The sequence below is a fragment of the Rhinolophus ferrumequinum genome, chromosome 12, assembly GCF_004115265.2.
Source record: "Rhinolophus ferrumequinum isolate MPI-CBG mRhiFer1 chromosome 12, mRhiFer1_v1.p, whole genome shotgun sequence".
NCBI lineage: Eukaryota > Metazoa > Chordata > Mammalia > Chiroptera > Rhinolophidae > Rhinolophus > Rhinolophus ferrumequinum.
In genome coordinates, this window is record NC_046295.1 from 2,804,939 (window position 1) to 2,826,541 (window position 21,603).

Genomic DNA, 21,603 nt, shown 5'->3' on the forward strand with positions numbered 1-21,603 from the left:
AGAACAGTTTGCAATGTAAGACTCCAAAAACACTATCGAAATGTGATCAACATTTTTAATCGTCACTCTTTGGGTACTTACAACTGTGTAATATGAGAATGGCGAAGGGAGAAAAGAGACAAACTTAGCGAGCAGATTTTTTTTTTATCAATGATGGATGGACACCACTGGCGGCTGCTGGCGGTTCCTCGACTCGACTCCTCTTTAGTGTTTGCTCCAAATTTTTTTTTAAAGTGTATTTTTATTAAGAGGAAAAAGAAGTGGAAAGTCACGGAAGGCATTCATCCCAGCTCCCACATAGTCCAAGCAGAGCAAGAGGTCCTTTCCCACCTGCCACATTCCCTATTTGGGCAAGTCTGCGTCACTGTCAGGAATATGGCTCCCTTCACAAAAGGGCACTGCCCTTCCTTCTATCCTGTAAACGCTCGGTGTTCCATCTGTAAACGCCACGTGCCTGTGCAGTCTTTAGCTCGAGGACTTAAGAACCCGCCGCGAGATGCCCTTTCTCCCACTTCTTTACCTCTCTTACGTAGCCCGGGAATTTTGCGGAGATGACAAACGCATATAATTAGGGGCAGAAATGACACTAACGAGCTACCAGCTCCAAGATCACCGGAAGAGACCCTGCACTGCGTCTCCACCCCCAGCAGCATCGCCAGCCGGAGCACCAGCCCCGCGCACCCCGCCGGCAGACTCGCACCCGCGGCGCGGCCGCGGGCAGATGGACCTCGTTTCCCAGTCGTCTTACGCAACGACTTTGCAGCCGTCATCTTCGCCCTAATTGTGCAGGGGCGGTGTTTGTGCGTCGCGCTTTCTCTCCCCTGGGAGAGGCGCCGGGGCATCGTAATCGCTGCCTAGCTCTCCCGCGGGGCTCGGACCCGCCGCCCAGCCCTCTCCCCACGCCTACCCACCGCGAGGGTTAGCAGCTCGCCAGCGTCTCCCCTTCCCCCATGGCTCCCTTCTCGCCCACCTCAAGGAAAAGGGGGTACTCCCGCGAGTGTGCGGGGAGCGGCGGGCGGAGGTCCCTGCCACGCCCGGGTAGCCGCAGCTAGCGGCCGGATACTTCGTCGGCAACAGGTAGCCGGGCCGGATGCGCGCTTGGGGAGACAAAAAGCGCCTCTGCGAAGGAGCGAGGGTCGCCGGGCTCAACGAGGCGCCGCGGAGACAGGCAGCGCGAAGGCTGCGACGCGGGGAGCGGGACAGCGAGGGTGGGGGTCTCGGGCCCCTCCCCAGGCTCGTCCCGGTCGAGGCTGCAGCGCCAGCCGTTGCCCAACCCTGGATGGGACACGGGGTGCGGGTCCTTCCAGCGCTCGCGAGGCGGTGGTGGCCACGGCCCGGGAGGGACTCCGGCTGCTGGTGGCGCCGCAGGAGGGGGAGCAGGCGGGGGCGGGGCCACAGAGAGCCCGCCTATGTCAGCCACGGCCATTGGCGGAGGACGGGGGGCGGGTGCGGGCGCGGCGATTGGGGCTGCGGCCGCCCGTCACGGTGGGGCTGGCGGGCGGCGACGTAGCGCGGCGCTCGGAACTGACCTACTAACACACATCTCCTAGCGCGGCCACGGCGCCCGCGGACCCGGCGCGCTGCCCGCCTCCAGCGCCGCGCCCTCGCCGCCGCCCGCCGCCCGCCGCCCCGAAGCCCGGCCCCAGCCCGAGCCCGAGCGCCGCCGGGCCCCACTCCCGGCCCTGGTTCTTTCTCCCCTCCGCCTGGCTCGCCGGCCCGAGAGCAGGAACACGGTAAGCGCTCCGCCCACCGCCGTCCCGGCCCGGTGCCCGGCTCCCCGCCCGTTCCCGGGGCGCGCGGCCGATAGGACGCGGGACGCGGGCCGGGCTGTGCGCGGGGCCCCGCTGTGCGCGGGGCTGGCGGGCGGCGACGAGTGTGCGCGGGGCATTCGTTACATAAACTTTTGCTGTCTTGTCTGGAGGGGACTCGCCACCTTAAGGTGGCTGCTTTGATTGCAGCGCTCTCGCGCCGGCACGTAGACGGGGCTGGTTTGCGCTCCCCCCGCTGCTGTTGCATAATGTCTCCTGATTTCGGGAAAATTGATGTTTTGGTAGAGAGGAGCGCCGGGAGGCTGAGTCGAGGCTGAGCCATCTCGAGAGGGAAGGGCAACGCTCTTTCCTTTCTTGTGCTTTCTGCGGGCCTGGCGGCGGGGGAGAGGAGGATAGAGTAATGGGGAATAGTCTTGATTTTCTTGAGAAACGGTTAGTGGCGTGAATGGTGACGGCATTCGGAGAATGCCTGCGCGGCGTTTGTTTGTGTCCGGGCTGTGTGTACAGACGTTTTCCACCCTGTTTGTCGTCAGCGTGTTATACCAGCGCTCGGGGAGGTTGTGTGTTTGTCCTTGCTTATATTGCATAATCTACCCACGGTGAAATATTGGCAAGGATTACGGGCTGATCTGGGAATGTGCTTGTACGTGTGCAATGATTTGGTACATTTAGCGCAGCGTTGAGTGTTAGATCGTTATTTACATCTATATAATACGTCCCAAGTACATTTTTAAACACTCCTTCACAATATGAAAGGAAGAATTCCTCGGGTTGAATTCTGATCTCGGATACTACCCGGGTTCGCCCTTTAGGTCTTCTGAGCTATTATTTTTAAACCTGGAAGGAACCGTTGTGGCGTTTACCTCCCCACCTTCCTAATTTTAATGCATTCCATGCGGTCAGCCCTTTTCCTCACCTTATTGTCATTGCTTTTTCAGGCACGACAAGACAGATCACATAATAGTTTCCTGGAAATGTTACATTATGTAACTGCCGAATTGCTGGCAGTGAGCATAGGAAGAGGGAGCTAATTACGTGATTTTATAATCTTGTTACAAAGAAAGTAGGACAATCTCAGCCTTTAAATGTCACTGTAACAGTTTTTTTAAAGGCTATTTTAAACAGGAATGTAGACAACCGGGTGAGCATTGAGCGTGCTCATGCTGCCGAATGTGTGTCTTTTGCCCTAAATGAAATGTGCGTTCTTCTAAATTTAGCCCTATCACATTTTAACAATTGTGGCCTCGCAGTGCTATTTCTGGTGTTTTCTCTAGGGCTGTGTGCAAATACAAGTTCAAGGCCATTTGCTGTAGTTTTAACTCCGCGCCTTCGGAGACCTTTGATAAGATTGTATTTTTAGGAAGGCATTTCGCAGAGCCCGGTGATTTGCTGGATGCTGACTCCCGTTTATCTTTTTAAAAGGACACCTTAGGAAAGTGCTGTTCCCTGAGAGAAAGCAGGGGATGGCCAAGTGTCATCTGTTCTTGGCTTTTGTAAATAACAGCAGCGAATGAGGTCACAAGTGTTTATTTCACATCGTAATTTCTTTTTCTCCAGACCACATATGATTTATGGGAAACAAATGTAGGTTAGTAGATTGTATTTTTGTCTGGGTAACCTATATTCATGTGAATATAGATGAATATATAATATACCCAGGTTTAAATTTCTACCTGGACTTTCACGTAGTGTTTAAGTATGTGTTAATATATATGTATATGGTGGTGTGTATATGTCAGATTTTTCACCCTAAGATAACATTTAAATAAAGTGTGGGGTTGGGGGGCATATTATAGATTCACCACTGAAATAAATTATATTACCCCAAATTTCAGTCGCTTTCCAAGAAGCTAGTATTGCTCCGGGCTCCCGGTGTCAGACCCCGACCTACTTTGGAGCTCTGGCTGGGAGTCCCGGGCCTGCAAAGGGCCGCGTACCGCCACCTTCCGATGGCGACCTTCAGTGGTGCGTTAGTGCTTGCCGGCGCGCCCCTCCCTCCTGCGGGCCCCTGGGATCTGGAGGGTGTGGGGGTGGCGCGCGGGGGCCTCGGGTCCGCACCCGGAAGCGCCCTGGGCGGCGCTTGGACTGGGGCTGCTCCGAGGCCTGCGCTACTCTTCGCCCCCTCCCCACATTCCTTTGTTCTGGCGCGGGGGTCCCGGCTGTGAGGAGGCCCCGCTGCGCCGCCCACTCAGCGGGGGGCAGGGGGCGGGTCCCGGGGAGGCGCGGTTCGCGTGCGCTAGGGGTTTGCTAAGTCCGGGTAGGGGAGGGGAGCTGGAGGGGAACTGGGGAGGAGGGAAGAGGAGCTGGGGACGTGGGGAGGGGAGCAGGAGAGAAGGGAGGGACCCGGGGCGAGGCCGAGCGGAGAGGGCAGCTCCAGCGGCCTGCCTCCTCTGCGCGGGGAGCCTCGAGCACCGCATATACCTTTGTTCCAGGAGGCTTCATTGTATTTCCGAGCCGAGCGCTTCTGGATTCGTGAAATGAAAAAGACCTGAGAAAACCTCCAAATGCCAGCAGACCACAGAAATGGAGGGGGGGAGGGGAGTGAGGGCGCTCCAGCCTTGACGGTGGAAAGGAGGGCCCAGCTTGAGTGTGGCTAGTTAAGCCAATGCATTTTTTTAACCTTAAGTTTATGTGGTCAAAAGCTAGAGTAAGAGAGCTCGAATCCCCCGAGTTCAAAATAAAACAAAAATCAAAACGCCCACGCGGACGCTGCGGTCCTATAGTAAGAGCACAGTTCTTTCATCCTGGCACAGACAAGTCTGAGATTGCGCCTACAAGTATTCGCAGTGAGGTTGGCGGCATCACGGATGTTCTCTCAAAGAGCAAAGAGCGTCAGTGCAGTCAGCTTTGATGAAAGTTGGCTTCTATGGGATCATATCCTACACCTGTCCCTTAGAGTTTGTCTCTTGGGTTTCAGGCCACTGTCAGTGTTTAGAGGACTCCTTTGGTCTAGTCTAAGAGCACAGGCTCTGGGCCGGGAGGAGCTAGGTCCCAGGCCCAGCCTGCGATCTTGGGTACTGCCCTGATTTCCATGGGCCTCCAGGGTAAGCTGAGGAAATAAAACCTGTGGAGCAGGGCAGTTGTGAGGGGCACAGTACATGCTTTCTCTATAATTGACCAGGAACCAAATTTTTTTAAACAAAAATACTCACCTTCGTTTTACTCTGCCCAAATCTCTGTGCAGTAATAGTAAGGATTGAACTTTGTATTAAGCCTATAATTAAAAATCCTTTTGGAGACACTTTTTGCTTGTTCTAATGATTAACTTTTTTCTCAAAACCTTTTGCCATTGTAATGTTCAATAGTAATTAAGTTTGAAGGGAATTCTTGACAGGATTGCAGTATCTCAAACTTCCCAAGACTTTTGGTTAATGTTTTGGGGACCTGTTTGAAGGAACAGAAAGATACCTCGATGGCGGCAAGAATAATGTAAAAAGTGCCCAACAGATGTGCTTTTCCCAGTTGACCTCTCTGTGACAGTTTTCCTTGGCCTGGGTAACCTCTGCATCTAAAATTCAGTGGTCTGAGATTTGAGAGGGAGTGTGTGTAGCTCATAAGGCTGATGTTTGTCACCTATCTCTAATACAGAAGAAAGTTTCAGTTGGTTTACCGTATACTTGTGACATAGGGCAAGTGCTTCACTAAGAATCAGGAGAGGCTACAAAGGCTTAGAACTAATCATCTTCATCATTGCCTTGGACTGCTCACTCCTCAGAAATGAGATTAAGAGCTCATATTGACTAAACACTTAAGCGGCATGTGTCAGGAACTGTGTTGAGTGTTCTGTTATCATCCCCATTTTATAGATCAGGAAGTGGAGGCACAGAGAAATTGACTAGTAGCCTGAACACGGGAAAGAGGGGGGGCATGCTGGTAACACCCCCTTTCTGTCTCTATTCCTTCCCTGAATGTGAGTGCCAGCTCACTGTAATTTTTGAAGCAATTTCCTTTTCTGTGTTAAAGGCTTATCTTTGCAATGTGCATTTATAACATGACTGTGATGCAACAACCTGCAAGTTAAAATCCTTTGTTAGAGCCCTTTCCCGGGTTGAGCAATATGCCTGACTCACCAGCTGAGTGGATATTTCTAGTTGACCTTGCCGGGGTCCATAGAATCAGTTCTGAGACGTGACTGTGATTGCAGCAGGGAGTGGAAAAGGTGCAGTCATATTGCGTAGCCTTTATTTTTACCCGAGCTAAAATCGCACATACTTCATTATTTCCATTGTAATCCAGATGGCATCGATGCTGTTAAAAGTTGTTTATTTTTAATTTGTATAGAGAAATGAGAACACACTTGGGATTCAATTCAAAATATGACAGAAACAATGTAATTGAAGTTTCCCTTAATATTCATCTCTTGTTTTTGTAAGGTAGGCCTGTATTTCACAGGGTTAACACATTGTTTGATATCCTGTTATTTTTCTAAATTATACTCAAGTTGATTTTTATCCAAATCGGACTCATATGAGAATGTTGAAAGACGTTGACCTTTGATCACAGACATTACATAAGAGTTTTTCAGTTTCAAAATGAATTTGTATTACCACCACTCCCAATTATCTCTCAAATTTCTTTGCAAATAACTTTCCTGTAGTTAAAAAAAAGTACTGTTTCTCATATGGTTTTAATTAGAGAGCATAAGCTTGTTTTTATAAGAAAGTTTAGTAGGGATTTACTAGATGCCTTTCCTAGCAATTTTTGCGGTTTCATTGGAATCAGAATGATGTTTATAAGCCTTTTAGTTATCAGAACATGGTGTCTTTTATTAATTAACTTTCCAGGGATCTTAAACTACAATTAAGTAGCCTTCCAATAAACACTAAAAATAAACGTTTTTAAAAACCTATCCTGTTCCTAAGGCATATAGTAAAGCAAATGGCATTTGTAATCATCTGCTTACTGGGAAAGAAAGTGAAATTAAAAAGAAGCAATCAAAAAGTTAAGCTGAGGAGAATTGGAATGATCCTTCAGTATAATTACAAACATTCTAGAACTTTCCCTACTGTACCCTCCCGCCACCTACTCCCTGCACCCACACCATTTTTGCCATCGTAACTGCTGTTGGCTGACTCTGGTATCACTTACCCATGGCAAAATTTCCTGTAACTGAGTTACTTTGTGATTGTTAGTGTCCCTTAAGAGTTCAGCTTAGAGTTGGCTAGACTGATAAATTATCTTTCTGAAAGTTTCAAGAAAACTAATGATCCCTATCCCCATTTTGAAGAGACTGCAGATTTTAAAAAAATGCACTGCTATTCCATTCCTCCCTCTCCCTCTTTAGTGAGGGTGGTTCTGTCTTGAATTCTCAAACCCTGCCGTTGTATTAGCATCAGTACCCAGTCTTCAGAGTATTTTCATCGGGTGCTAGGTTACAAACACTGGCCTCTTTTCTTAAAGAATGTCGAGTTATACTATTTTGTTTCAATTCCTTAAGTTATTTCACTGCTATAATAAAATGCAATGTTGTCATTTATTAAGTTTAAATCTAATTTTCAAGTAGCCCTTTGTGGAGGGTGAGGAGCAAGAAACTTGAAATATTTTCATTCATCATAAAATCGATCAGGTTTTGACCCATTTATTTAGGATGCACCCAAATAGAAAAAGTAGGTCAATTTGTTGCTATGATAGGATAGACTTTGGCAAAGTGGGAGAGCGTCTGTTTATATCTGTGTTCATCTCTTGATCAAGCACACATTTCTCTCTGGCTTTAAAGTCTGTGTTACTAGAGACAATTATATTTTCAATGGGAGGCACTTCATTGGCACTTGGAGAGGTTTAACATAGTGTTTGTTTGTTTGTTAAATTTAAAAAGTCTTTTATTTTTTCAGACTGATAAGAAAATCCTTTCTTGGAACTTCAGTATTTCCTGAGGTTTTTCATCCCATTCTATCCTTCATTGTATCTGTTTATTCATTTTTCTATTTTATCTATGTTTTTAAATACTAGCTTTCATTTTTATCCATAAAAAAAAGTAAAGCGTTTTATTGGAACAATCATATCATGGATTTTACCCATAGGAAAAAAATGTGGGTTAACATTTTGCTAGTATTAATAGTTTAAAGAGTTGTGAATTGATTAACTTTTTTTTCTCACTAAAATGGCACTTATCTCAGAAACAAAAAACTGCCTGCTTAGTGGAGATGGCTTACAGTTTCACATAAAAGGATTTTTTTCTTTAATGGTATCTATACCTCTGAGGGAATAGACAGCATATTCAAGAGAGCAGAGGAAAATGAGATAGTTCTATAAAAATGTTTCCATATTGAGCACATGAAATAGTATTTCATCTTTTATTGACAGAATTTTAAAATCAAAATATATAAAAGAAGCAATTTAGAATAAGATTTCTTCTTTAAAGAGATAATAAAATTTTCCCATAGTAGATTTTAACATCTAAACTATCGGTAAGATTTTAGACACTTGAAGCAAGAATGTTTCTTCTTTTCATGTCTTGTAAAGAGTTTGAATTGTCAACCATTATTTCTCTGACAGATGTGTTGCAGGTCAAGGAAGATCCAGGTCTGTGATTCACTGTAAACATAAATAATGAGGTCACTCACTCCTGGAGGAGAAATTTGGTCTAGAATTTATGTTGTAAAGTTTTACTCTTTTAGAGAATTTTCTAAACCAAATTTTAATCTTAATTAAAAATAATATTTAAGTCATCTGACTTATTTCACTTTAAAACTCCAGGCTTATGACAGATAACTGCAGCCTATAGAGATAGTGTGATGCACTATAAAAAAGCATTAACTAGTGACAGCACGCCCGAATTGGGTGTGGGAAAACATGTCCATTGGAATGTAATGACTCTTGCTCTTAAATTTCTCTGTTTTTAAGAAGCAGCCGTATTATCTAATGTGCAATGAAGCTGATCATGCTGCATACACCAACCTCATAGAATTGGCATTTAGTGTCAATTACTCACCAAAAAGGAAACTGAAGTGGTGACTGATACAGCACAGTGTTAGTGGTGACCTGAATACATGAGGCAGGGGTGAAGTGATTGTTACATTAATCATAAGGGGGAAACTTTGGAATTTGAAATAAAGTCATTAGTTGAATATAAATACTTGTGTTTTTAGGAGGCATTGTAAACTGCCTTTGTGTTCGCCCTAATTTAAGTTCATTGCTGAGAGACTTGCATAGATTCTAGGGCCCATCTCTGCCCTCAGCTGCTATGCGATGGGAATGTCACTCAGTCTTTCTGTTTTAGCTCTCCACCCCACCTCTGTGTTGAAAATGGATACATTTCTGATTTTGTTTTTTTTTAAAAATCACAGGTGACGATGTCCATAGCTGTGGTTTTTCTTTTCCTGTATTTATTTTAGCATAAATAAGATTGCCAGGAGATGAAAATTTCAGCAGAGATATGAAAATTTAGAATGTTTTCTCAATTCATTAAATACTCTCAAGAATATAAAACAACTCTGAGGAAGCTGGAGAAAAGTTCCAGGTGATACTTTGTTGTCTTAAAGAAGTTCTGACAGCAGCTAATAGTGTCTTACTGTCTTCAGAGTAACTTAGCAAATGGGTATGTGTTACTCAGAAATAACAATACAGAATTGGAGCTGTATATAAATGAGATGCATTGTAGGAATATACACCAGAACAAACCTCTGCAAATTATAGGAATTGGATTGGAGTAAGCATTGGACTGGAGTCTTAGATCTGCCATACAACTATCTGTGTGATACTGGGCAAGTTGCTTAACTTCTCTGAACCTTATTTTTCACATCTGAAAATGGATATTGTGACGGTATTGAAATGACAGGCTCACAGTGCCTGTTGCATAGTAAGTGTTCAGTAAATGGCACCTATTATGATTGTTTTTTGTTTTATCACCACACCAAGAAAAAAGCAGTTCAGCTAGAAACAATATGGTATGTGCGCCAGGCCCCGGATTGGCGTCACTCCTTTCACACCCCTTGCTTCCCACTGTCTTGAGTCTCTCTCCCACCAAAGACTAGGGGTCCCTTGATTTTGGGGAGTTTGGTTTTTCCTTCTGTCGTATTGTGCCCCCAGGCTGGGTCAGTGCTGGGTACACAGCAGATGCTCCATATGTGTTGAAGAAATCAATTAATGAATAAGAGAAGCTCTCTGTTAATAAGTAAAACATCATTTTTAGAATTTACAAAACAATATTAAAAGAAAGTATCACAAAAGTGTTTTGGTTACAAAACTCTTATATAAGTACGGGAGATGAGTGACTGTCAGTCAAATAAATATTGAGTAGCTGATATGCTCAGTTTGTTGCTAGGATACAAATATATATTAATTTATGCCCTGAAGTACAGCAGGTCCTCCAATAACATTTCATTCAACGTCATTTTGTTATAACATTGATGAGATGCTGTAGAAATTTTTGTTTATATCAGTTAGCCAGTGATAAAATTGGTTTAGTTAGATGTCATTTCGTATAAAGTTATAGAACCTATCGAGGACATTAAGTAAGGACTTACTATACTTTACAGTACAGTTGATGTACAAAACAAACATGTAGGAAGGTACACAGTGTATAGACTCAGCACCTCTCTCTACCTTGTCTCATGCTGCTGATAAACTATTTTCAGCACTGCAAGATTATTTGATAAATAATGTAGAAAATATCTTAAGGGAGTATGTGGTGATTTGGTAATGGAGTCATAGCAGCAATTAATTTGTGCAGATGAGAGAGGAATCCCAGATTCTAGTACATGTAGTAAAATTCAAATAGGAAGGAGATTAAAAAGAAATGAGGTTTTCTACAGGTTTAAATGTACCAACAAAGTTGTGGAGATGCTAAAGTGGACATCAGAACTTAGACACTTAGAAGAAAGGGGTTAAAAAATTTTAAGACGAGTGGGGTACTTTTAGTAAATGGAAGTAGGATTGTGTTCTCTATGCCTTGGCAAGGACTTGAAGGGGAAGGACTTAACTGAATTAGGAATACAGATCCTAAACAGGAGGAAAGAATCCATTCCGTATAGAGGAAAAACGGGGTTTTGTGTCAGAAGATGAAACCTAAGGGGAAATATAGAAAGTAGTGCTGGTTTACTAAGTGGTAAACATTACGTTTTTATACCATCACTGCCTGCTGTGGTAGACTCTTTGCCTTCATTTGCAATTAAATTGGATTATCAAAAATAAACAGAAACTAGGTGTTAATAATCACAAGTTTCACTAAGTCACAACTCATGTTTCTGTGTTGACTCAGACAAAAACATGACATTAAACCTTATTCTTTATGATCTTGAAATTATTACATCATTCCTTCTGGAAAAGACACAAGAAGGTGGCAGGCTTTTCCAGCTAATAAAATTAAACTTCATTTCGGACACATCCAGTTAAGATGAACACTGCTCACCTCCTCTCACGACAACATCAAAATTACAACTAAATTACAGAAGAACCATCGAGAGTCACCTGAAGTCCAGCCGCACAGAAGTCCTACACTTAAGGATATACAGAAGAAGCCATAATAGGACTGGTAGGACGGACAGAGATGTGGAACGGGCTGGCCCCACACCTGCGTGTGACCGTTAAAAATTGGGAGGGATATATCAGCTGCAGAGGTACCCTCGGAGGAGCAAGAGGTCCCAGCCCCACACCAGGCTCCCCAACCCAGGGTTCCCGTGCCAGGGAGAGAAGTCCCCACAACTTCTGGCTGTGAAAAGCAGTGGCTGAGTGAGACAGAGGGCAGTTGCAGTCCCAGGCTCTCCTCTTAAAGGGCCAGCGCACGGATTTACTCACTGATGGACTCACGTGCTTTGAGCTCCAGCAATGGGACAACAGCTCGAAAAGCACCAGGGACATACAATGAGGAACCGAATTGTCTGGCTTCAGGGCAAGGGACAGAGAGGCAGCTTTCTCCCAGATAGAAGTGCTGGCAGAATACATTATTTCTTTGTTGAACACTGCCTTTACCCAGTGTGCAGATGCATGTGGCTGCCATATCTGAGTCTCCATCAACCTGGCTAACACCGTTCACCCTGCCCTGGTGATTCCCTGAGACCCTGCCCAACCCAACTTGTGAACCCACCCAAGCCTCTTCCAGTAGCTTTTCCATACAAACGGCCTATCTTAGTTCATGTGTGGACTTTCCTAAAATCTCTCAAAGGTTCACAAACCTCAAATAAGCAGCATCTGACCTCAACATGCCCCATACCTCCTGCTAAGCAGCCTCAGCCTGGCTTTAGCAGCAGCCGGTCTTGGATCACGGCTTTGCCTTTCCCAGATATCTGTAGGCCCAGTGCAGGTGGCTGCCATCTGTGGATTGCTTTGTGGCCTGAGTAAGACACATACTGCAGCGGAACTTGGCCTGCGGTGGAGCCCCTCCCAGGAGTCCCCAGGGTGGCATGCCTGGTAGCCAGCTTGGGACCAAGCCAGAGCACCATTCAACTGCCTCCATGGGCAACAAACCCAAAAGGTAGACTGGGCAGTCACCAGAGCCCTGTTAAAGCAAATCCTTCTCCATAGGGTCAGCCCCTGCACAACAGCTTCTCCACTGTAGTCATGGCCAGTCCTCAAAACCAATCAGCCTGAGGGTCAGTCCCTCCCATTGATGTGCAATTATTAACCAAGGCTCAACTACAACAAGAGGACACACACCATCCACACAAGGGACACACCTGGAGCGTGTGGCTCAGGTGACCAGGAAGACTGCACCACTGAGCCCCACAGCACACCTACTACATAAGGCCACTCTACTAAGATCAGGAGACAAAGCAGCTCTACCTAATACATAGAAACAAACACAGGGAGGCAGCCAAAATGGGGAGACAAAAACAGGTCCCAAATGAAAGAACAGAACAAAGCTCCAGAATAACAACTAAGTGAAACAGAGAGAAGCAATCTATCAGATGCAAAGTTCCAAGCACTGGTTATAAGAATGCTCAGTGATCTCAGGGAGAACTTCAACAAAGAGATAGGAAACACAAAAATGGAGATGGAAGACGTTACAAAAAAAAAAAAAAAGAATCAGAAATTAAGTATACAATAACAGAAATGGAGAATACATTACAGGGAATCAACAGTAGATTAGATGAAGCATAGGATCGAATCAAGGATTTAGAAGACAAGGTAGCATAAGACACTCAATCAGAACAGCAAAAGAAAAGAATCAAAAAAATTGAGGAGAGCTTAAGGGGCCTCTGGGACAACCTCAAGCCTACCGACGTTCACATTATAGGGGTACCAGAAGGTGAAGAGAGAGAGCAAGGAATCGAAAGCCTAGTTGAAGAAATAATGATGGAAAACTTTCCTAACCTGGTGAAGGAAAGAGATATACAAGCCCAGAAAGTGCGGAGAGTCCCAAACAAGATGAACCCAAAGAGGCCCACACCAAGACACATAATTAAAATGGCAAAGGTTAAATGCAAACAGAGTCCTAAAAGAAGGAAGAAAAGGCAAGCTAGTTACTTACAAGGGAGCTCCCATAAGATCGTCAGCTGATTTCTCAACAGAAACTTTGCAGGCCATAAGGGATTAGTATTCAAAGTGATGAAAAGCAAGGACCTACAACAGAGATTACTCTATCCAGCAAAGCTATCATAAAGAACTTCCCAGAAAAGAAAAAGCTAAAAGAGTTCCTCACCACCAAACTAGTATTACAAGGAATCCTAGAGGGACTTCTTTAAGACGATAGATAGATAGATAGATAGATAGATAGATAGATAGATAGATAGATAGATAGATAGATAGATAGATAGATAGATAGATAGATAGATAGATAGATAGATAGATAGATAGATAGATAGATAGATAGATAGATAGATAGATAGATAGATAGATAGATAGATAGATAGATAGATAGATAGATAGATAGATAGATAGATAGATAGATAGAATAACAAAATGGCAATAACTACGTATCTATCAACAATTACTTTAAATGTAAGCTGATTAAATGCTCATTGAAAAGATAGAGTAAGAAAACAAGAACCTTACATATGCTGCCTACAAAAGATTCACTTCAAATCGAAAGACACACACAGACTGAAAGTAAAGGGATGCAAAAAGATATTTCATGAAAATGGAAACAAAAAAGCCGGGGTAGTAATATTTATACCAGAGAAAATAGGCTTTAAAACTAAGGCTATAACAAGAGACAAAGAAGGACCCAGTAATTTCACTTCTGGATATTTAAAGAAACACAGACCACTACTTCAAAGAGACATGTGCATCCATATGTCCGTTGCAGCATTATTTACAATGGCCAAGATATAGAGACAGCCAGGGTGTCCATCAGTCGACGAATGGATAAAGAAGAGGTGGTACATATATACAATAGAATATTACTCAGCCCTAAGAAAGAATGAAATCTTGCCATCTGTAGCAACATGGATGGACCTAGAGGGTATTGTGCTGAATGCACAGTTAAGTTAGACTGAGAAAGACAAATGCCATATGATTTCACTTATATGTGGAATCTGAAGAACAAAATAAATAAACAAAATAGAAAGAAATGCAAAAGATAACAGAACATTTTGATGGTTTCCAGCTTGGAGGGGGGTTGAGACAGTGGGTGAAAAAGGAAAGAGATTAAGAAGTACAAATTGGTAGTTACACAATAATCATGGGGATGTAAAATATAGCACAGGGAATATAGTCAGTGATATTATAAAAACTGTATATGGTGTCAAATGGGTACTAGGTTTATAGGGGTGATCACTTCATAAGGTATATAAATGTCTAATTACTATGTTGTACACCTGAAACTAGTGTAATATTGTATGTCAACCATAATTGAAGCATAAAACAATTAAAAACAAAAATAAATACTTCATTTCATTAGTCATTATAAAACTGTGCACGAAAAAGAGTGACATTAAACAAAACCGTGACATCTTTTCGATGTAGCAGGATAGATATGCCATATGCAGCTAGTGCTGAATGAATGTTTGTCTTATCACATGTCCTTTATGAAAGTATTATCTTCTGGAAAAGGAGTCGGAGAAATCCCGTCTAGAAACACAGATCCAAAAAACCACCACAAAAAGATTGTTTTGGAATGTAATATGGGTTTATTAGTTCATGGCAAGTCAAATTCAGATTATAAATATTTCATCCGTGTAAGAGGAAGCTTGTTGATGGTTCTATTTTTTCAGTTCTATATCTTGTTTGAAACTAATTAGTAAAATGGAGATAAATTCTTTCCAAAATTACATTCTCTCCGTTTAAAATAACTTTGTTTTAAGAATGCACTGTGTTAAAAAAACAAAAAAACCAAAAACATTGAATAGTCAGTTTTATTTTAGTCCAAAGCTACTATATAAATGAGATCTATTTTGACAGAACTTTCAAGACCAAAAAAGGATCTTTGGATGCTTCACTCTTAAGAGAATATTTGATAAATCAATTTGAAGGAACCAGAAAAAAGAATGTTTCTAACCTCATAGAACAGAAGTGTCAGAAGAGATGTATTTATTGAGAAGAGTCCTTGACGTTCAGGTGGCCTGTCTCCTGGTGGAATGAGCTGGATGTAAGCCCACCAGGCAGTCAGGGGTGTGAGGGCCAGGTTGTGTCCACATAAGAGTCAGATTAAAACAACTACAACTCAGTTGTTTGTGTGGCTTTTATTTTAGTTCTTGTGGAAATAAAAATTGAGCTCCATTTATATTTCATTCCATATAATTGCAGATTTTGTTTACTGATAGTGAAGGATTTTCCTTGGACAAATTCCTCTTAAGAGGTGAGCTTCTTTGTTTCTCCGTGATACAAATGTTAAATTTTTCAGAAGCACCACCATATGCAAGTACTATTTTAAAACTTAACCAACCAGAGGTGATCTGTCATTTCCTTCCTGTAATGCGCCATCCCTCATGCCCCACCCCACTATTTCTTTTCCTGTAACAGCCTTCCTCTGTTTCTCCCTGGGGCACACGGTGTTGGTGTTTCTCTCACTCTCCTGGATCACATATTAATTACTCTGCCAGTAGGTCTCACTGGGGATTTGTCCTTTACAACTTTACAGTGTAAGTGTTTGGGCACTTATTACATTTTCAAGATTCCAAGCTCTGAGGAAAAATCGTGTCTTGTTCAGACCTGTGTACCCTAAATGCTTAGCATAGTTCCAGTACATCATTGGCAATAAATATTTACCAAATGGATAACTGTTTCTTTCATCTCTTGCAGGTTACCTAGAAGACCCCTACTCCATTCAGTAGGGGCTGGAAAGATTTATCCTGCACAGTGGAACAAAAGGAAGAATATTGATGGATTTTAAACCACAGTTTTTAAAGCATTTGAGAATCCTGGGAAAATAATTTGTTCTCCTGCACCATATAGCTAGGCGCAGGCTGTTTCTGATGCAGCTGAGAAAAATGCAGACCATCAAGAAGGAGCAGGCATCTCTTGATCCCGGGAGCAGTGTGGACAAGATGATGGTGCTTAATTCTGCTTTAACTGAAGTCTCTGAAGACTTGGCGACAGGAGAAGAGCTTCTTCTAAGTGAAGGAAGTGTGGGGAAAAACAAATCTTCAGCATGCCGCAGGAAACGAGAATTCATTCCTGATGAGAAGAAAGATGCCATGTATTGGGAAAAAAGGCGGAAAAATAACGAAGCTGCCAAGAGATCGCGGGAGAAGCGTCGACTAAATGACCTGGTTTTAGAGAACAAACTAATTGCACTGGGAGAAGAAAATGCCACTTTAAAAGCTGAACTGCTTTCCCTAAAATTAAAGTTTGGTTTAATTAGCTCTACAGCATATGCCCAAGAGATCCAGAAACTCAGTAATTCTACAGCTGTGTACTTTCAAGACTACCAGACTTCCAAATCGAGCGTGAGCTCCTTTGTGGATGAGCACGAGCCGACAGTGGTGACCAGCAGCTGCATTTCTGTCATTAAGCATTCTCCGCAGAGCTCTCTATCTGATGTTTCAGAAGTGTCCTCACTAGAACATTCTCAGGAAGGCCCTGGGCAGAATGGCTGCAGAAGTCCCGAGAGGAAGTTCCAAGTCATCAAGCAGGAGCCGGTGGAACTGGAGAGCTACACAAGAGAGCCGAGAGAGGACCGTGGCAGCTACCGAGCGTCTGTGTATCAGAACTATGTGGGAAACGCTTTTCCTGGCTACTCACACTCCCCACCTCTCCTGCAGGTCACCCGCTCCTCCAGTAGCTCCCCGAGAACGTCGGAAACCGATGATGGTACGGTGGGAAAGGCATCCGATGGGGAAGACGAGCAGCAGGTTCCCAAGGGCCCAATCCACTCTCCCGTGGAACTTCAGCATGTACATGCCACAGTGCTTAAAGTTCCAGAAGTGAATTCCTCTGCTTTGCCACACAAGCTCCGGATTAAAGCCAAAGCCATGCAGATAAAAGTAGAGGCATTCGATAATGAATTTGATGCCACACAAAAACTTTCTTCGCCTGTTGACATGACAGCTAAGAGACATTTCGAACTCGAGAAGCATAGTGCCCCAAATATGGTACATTCTTCTCTCACTCCTTTTTCAGTGCAAGTGACTAACATTCAAGATTGGTCTCTCAGATCAGAACACTGGCATCAAAAAGAACTTAATGGCAAAACTCAGAATAGTTTCAAAACTGGAGTTGTTGAAATGAAAGACAATGGCTACAAAGTTTCTGACCCAGAGAATTTGTTTTTGAAGCAAGGGATAGCAAACTTATCTGCAGAGGTGGTCTCACTTAAGAGACTTATAGCCACACACCAAATCTCTGCTTCGGACTCTGGGTAAATTACTACTGACAAGCTCTGGGCATTTAGAGATGTCATTTGCAATAGATGAGTACGTTTTGTATTAGGCTAAATTTTCACTGGACCTGTGATGTCATTTCACTGTAATGTTCACATGTCTGTCAGGTGTCTTTTTGTGCACAAATTATTATGAAGATTAGATTGTGTTATCACTCTGCCTTGTGTATAGTCATAGTCCATGCAAAAGTTGTGTAAATATTGAACATTATTTTTGTTGTTCTATTATAAAGTGTGTAAGTTACCAGTTTAAATAAAGGATTGGTGACAAACACAGAATTTCTGCCCCATTGTGTTTGATTTTAGGGTAAAGAAAAAGCAATTTAGGTTACAAAAATAGATGTTAAGCTAGTCTGCATTTTACTTATTTAGGGGAGTTTTCCCCCCCCGAGTAAGGGAAAACCTAAGTGTGAGTTCAGCAAATAATTTCTGTTTCTTCTAGTTTGGCCCAGGCTATATAATATGTTTGAAAACCTACCAAAGAGAAGGAAAAAAATAATGAATATTCTTACGTTTGAGACTAATTTGTTCCCCATTATCTGTTTTTCTTTAGCGTTAAGTTTCTCTATACTTTTTTTTTTTAATAGAAAACTCCAAGTTGGCATCAGCCTGCCTTTAGTCATCTCTCTTTTTAAGTATGACACATGGATGTGGATAGTTGAGTCACTGACCCACTTCATTAATTAGAGTTTCTTTTAAAAGAGTGGATAAAGTCTAAGGATGAAGTCATTTTTATGTTATTAAAAATCTTAACAGTTCTAGAGTATAACCGTCTAGGGAATTAAGCTAATGAAATTCTGTTTTTATTTAGTTTCCAAAATTTCAAAGAACACATCAATTATCACATTCCAGCATACATAATCTGAGTGTATATAACGACTTGGTTTCTCTTTTATAATTTGTTAATGATGAATATAAATAAGAGCTCTAGTTTGGAACTCTTTATAATACACAAATCCAGAGGAAAGCATCATTTTAAGTAAATTGATAAGACCATTATGAAGATTTGTCCGGGATCCTCCACTGATCCCTCAAAGGCTGTCAAACTCGGGACTGAGTATACTTCCTCAGAAGCAGCTGGCATCCCCGTGGGGCTATTGGTCAGGCACAGCTTTGTCCACAGCTACTCTCCTCACCAGAGTCCTCTTCCCAATATCGCTTTCCACACTGACCTCTTTTCTAGAAGTAGGTGAAGGGACTTGAGATGTCATAGAACACATGCAGAGTGACTTAACCCTCTCACTCTGTTACCTGTAGCTCACCGTAGAGCCTGATTGTAGAGCCTGACTGTAACATTTCATTTTAGGGGTCTGCAGTCTTTGGACTGCTCAATTTGAGTGAAAGCCTGATTTTTGATATGTTAAATTTCTTGCACTTTTATATGTTTAAAACGTGGTCCTTTGAATGAAAGGCTGTGCTAGTTACACACATGCCATCCACTTTGGGCACAGAAGCCAGTTTTCTCTCTGAATCTCCTGGCTCTTAGAGAAATGTGTTGCCCTTCTTGGCCTGGGCCTTCTCTCTTCAGTGTTTTACTAGACTGGGTGAGGCCCAGAGGCAAACCCAGCTTGTTTGCCAATGTTACAAAGCACAGGGGGGCTAAAAATATTGGATGGCAGTCAGGATCCAAAAGTATTTGACAGCCTAGAATGACTGGAATGACTCTAACGTTAATTATAATAAGGATACAACGTAGAGTCAGGTTCCAGTGTTGAACGAAAAAAAAAGTTAAAAGCTGTCAAAGTTCACAACTGAGGGAAAAAAAGACAATAAAATAAAAACACTACATATGGAGGGGGGGAAAAGCTTTAGCTCCCTGCAGCTTACCACGAGTCAACTCCCAATAGAATGTTGGTTATAGCAACACAAGATGTTCCAACACAAGGATGACGGTCCTGCTATACCAGGCACACCCTTGCTGAGAGGTACAGTAGCCAACATTCAGAGGTACCCAGTAGAGTGGGAGATTTCACAGCTTGAAATACCATGTTTCCCCGAAAATAAGACCTAGCTGGACAATCAGCTCTAGTGCGTCTTTTGGAGCAAAAATTAATATAAGACCGGGTCTTATTTTACTATAAGACCCGGTCTTATATAAGACCTGATCTTATATAATGTAATATAAGACTGGGTATAATATAATATAACATAATATAATACCAGGTCTTATATTAATTTTTGCTCCAAAAGACGCATTAGAACTGATTGTCAGGCTAGGTCTTATTTTCAGGGAAACAAGGTAGGAGAACATACTAAGGTAAGTTGATAAACTGTAAGGGAGAATGAGAACAAGTGGACAACAGCAAGAGAGGTAAATCTTGAGTAATTTCCAGGAAGAACTGCATCCATCAGCAGCGCAGGAGCCAAGTGGCCAACCTGAGACTCCTTCCAGATTAATTGCTAATATTAGCTATTGTGGTGAATAGATCACAAGGGATTCCCTTTTCCTTAGTCATTGCTTCATGATTTCAAGAATCAAAGATGTTGTGGCACTCCTTAAAAATAAAAGGATGACATAAACTAGCAATCCCCCATGATACTAGTTTCATAATGTGAACTGAGGAATGCTACTGCCTCTCTTTCACTCACAAAGTTCTAAAAGATGATATAAAATGTATTTAAAGCCAAATAAATGTACAACTACCCAAAACGTAAAAAACAGAAGACTCAGCACCAGGAGTCCTAAGAATTCCCAGAAAGATGGCTGTCAGGTGGGCCTCAACAGGGAGGAAACTGCGGCCAGCAGAACACAGACACCCCCTGAGGTCCACCCACCACTGGACACCAGGACGGGGAGGGGAGCTCGGTGGTCAGCAGTGGGCTCATTGGGACATTGCAACTGAAACAGTACATTTCCCTCTACCTGCCCAGCACAGGTGAGCGGGAGCAGCACGTGGTGGTTGGGCTCAGAGCAGGGCCTGCCCGTCAGCCCACAGTCCCGTGGGATGTAGGCACAGTGTTCCCAGGCCGCCCACCCAGCAGCGTGGCCCTCCTGTGTCCCTCCTGTCTCTTTTATGCCCATTTCATAAAGGACAGCGTTGAGACTGAGAGGTTAGCTTGCCAAAGCTCTCACTGCAGCCAGAGGGAACAGGACAAGGCAGGCCAGCAGGCAAAGTATGGCCTGGCACCTTAGTCCTTTCCCTGACACAACCTGGGAAATGAAACTGGAGAGTCTATTCTGCAGGAGAAAAGTGGGGGCAATAAAGTGTCTATGTTGTAAGTGCCTTTTCTCTGTCAATTAAGAGTAACTGCTATCTGAGCATCTACTGTTCTATTGCCCAATTGTTGTGTAGTAACTCCACTTTTTTATCTTCAAGGAACAAATACTCCCAAGTGAAAACAGGTAACATCTCTACAGACCTTCCAGTTCACATGGATCTCAAACAAACTCCCTCTTCTAAAGTCTAATGCCCCATAAACGGGCTCTGTTAAACTGGGAGCTGGCTCAACTCATTTTTGAACACTAGACATTATCCCTTAAAAATTAGAATCATTGGTGGTGCCTGCTTGGTTTTAGGGTTTTTGTGTGCTTGGGGCAGGGGTTAAGGCTTGTTTGGGGAGTACAACTACTGAAATGATTTGTACAGTGCCCCACAAGGTATGCGCACCAGGAAAATTTAAATGAGAAAAATTTGCCACAGATGGGACATTGTGGGAAACTCGAGATACCAGTGAGGATAGAGAATTAAAAGAAAATTCAGAATTATGCACTGCAGTCTAATTAGAAATGTGAACTAAGATATCTTCCCAGAAAGCCACGTAAAATACGGCAGGTTTAAGAACTGGGAGTTTGTTCCACAGAGTTGGTAGCTGAGACCGATTCTAAAGGACATAAGGAGAAAAGGGATTCCAGAACTAATGGAGGTCAGTGAGAGCAGTCTTGGCAGAGGAGAGTAGGCAACATTAGGAAGTGACAGAGCACTCAGCCAGTCAGGAGGGGCTGCGGCTGTCGCTGCTGAGTGAGCGTGTGAGGGATTGCCAAGGAGTGATGGCTGCTGTTGAGTATTGATAATGCCATGGCAGACGAGTAGAAGGACTTCATAAAGTAAACTCAGCAAGCTAAGTAATCCTCTGGGGATAGAGGCCATTTTTGATCTCTGTTTTGTCAATCTTACCCACCTGAGAAGGAGAAAGTCA

The 21,603-nt window shown here is 43.3% G+C and overlaps 1 protein-coding gene across 3 annotated transcripts; it reads left to right on the plus strand.

Moving 5' to 3' along the window:
• Positions 1-947: 947 nt before the first annotated feature.
• On the plus strand, positions 948-17,745 carry NFIL3 (nuclear factor, interleukin 3 regulated). Of its 3 annotated transcripts, none has more exons than XM_033123598.1 (2): positions 948-1,077; positions 15,888-17,745. In XM_033123598.1, the coding sequence occupies exon 2, from the start codon at positions 16,061-16,063 to the stop codon at positions 17,447-17,449; it is 1,389 nt and encodes a 462-aa protein (XP_032979489.1). In that variant the 5' UTR covers positions 948-1,077; positions 15,888-16,060; the 3' UTR covers positions 17,450-17,745. The 3 variants fall into 3 exon arrangements, with proteins under 3 accessions (XP_032979489.1, XP_032979488.1, XP_032979490.1); XM_033123597.1 differs by lacking the exon at positions 948-1,077 and adding an exon at positions 1,610-1,733; XM_033123599.1 differs by lacking the exon at positions 948-1,077 and adding an exon at positions 2,049-2,201.
• The last annotated feature ends 3,858 nt before the right edge of the window (positions 17,746-21,603 follow it).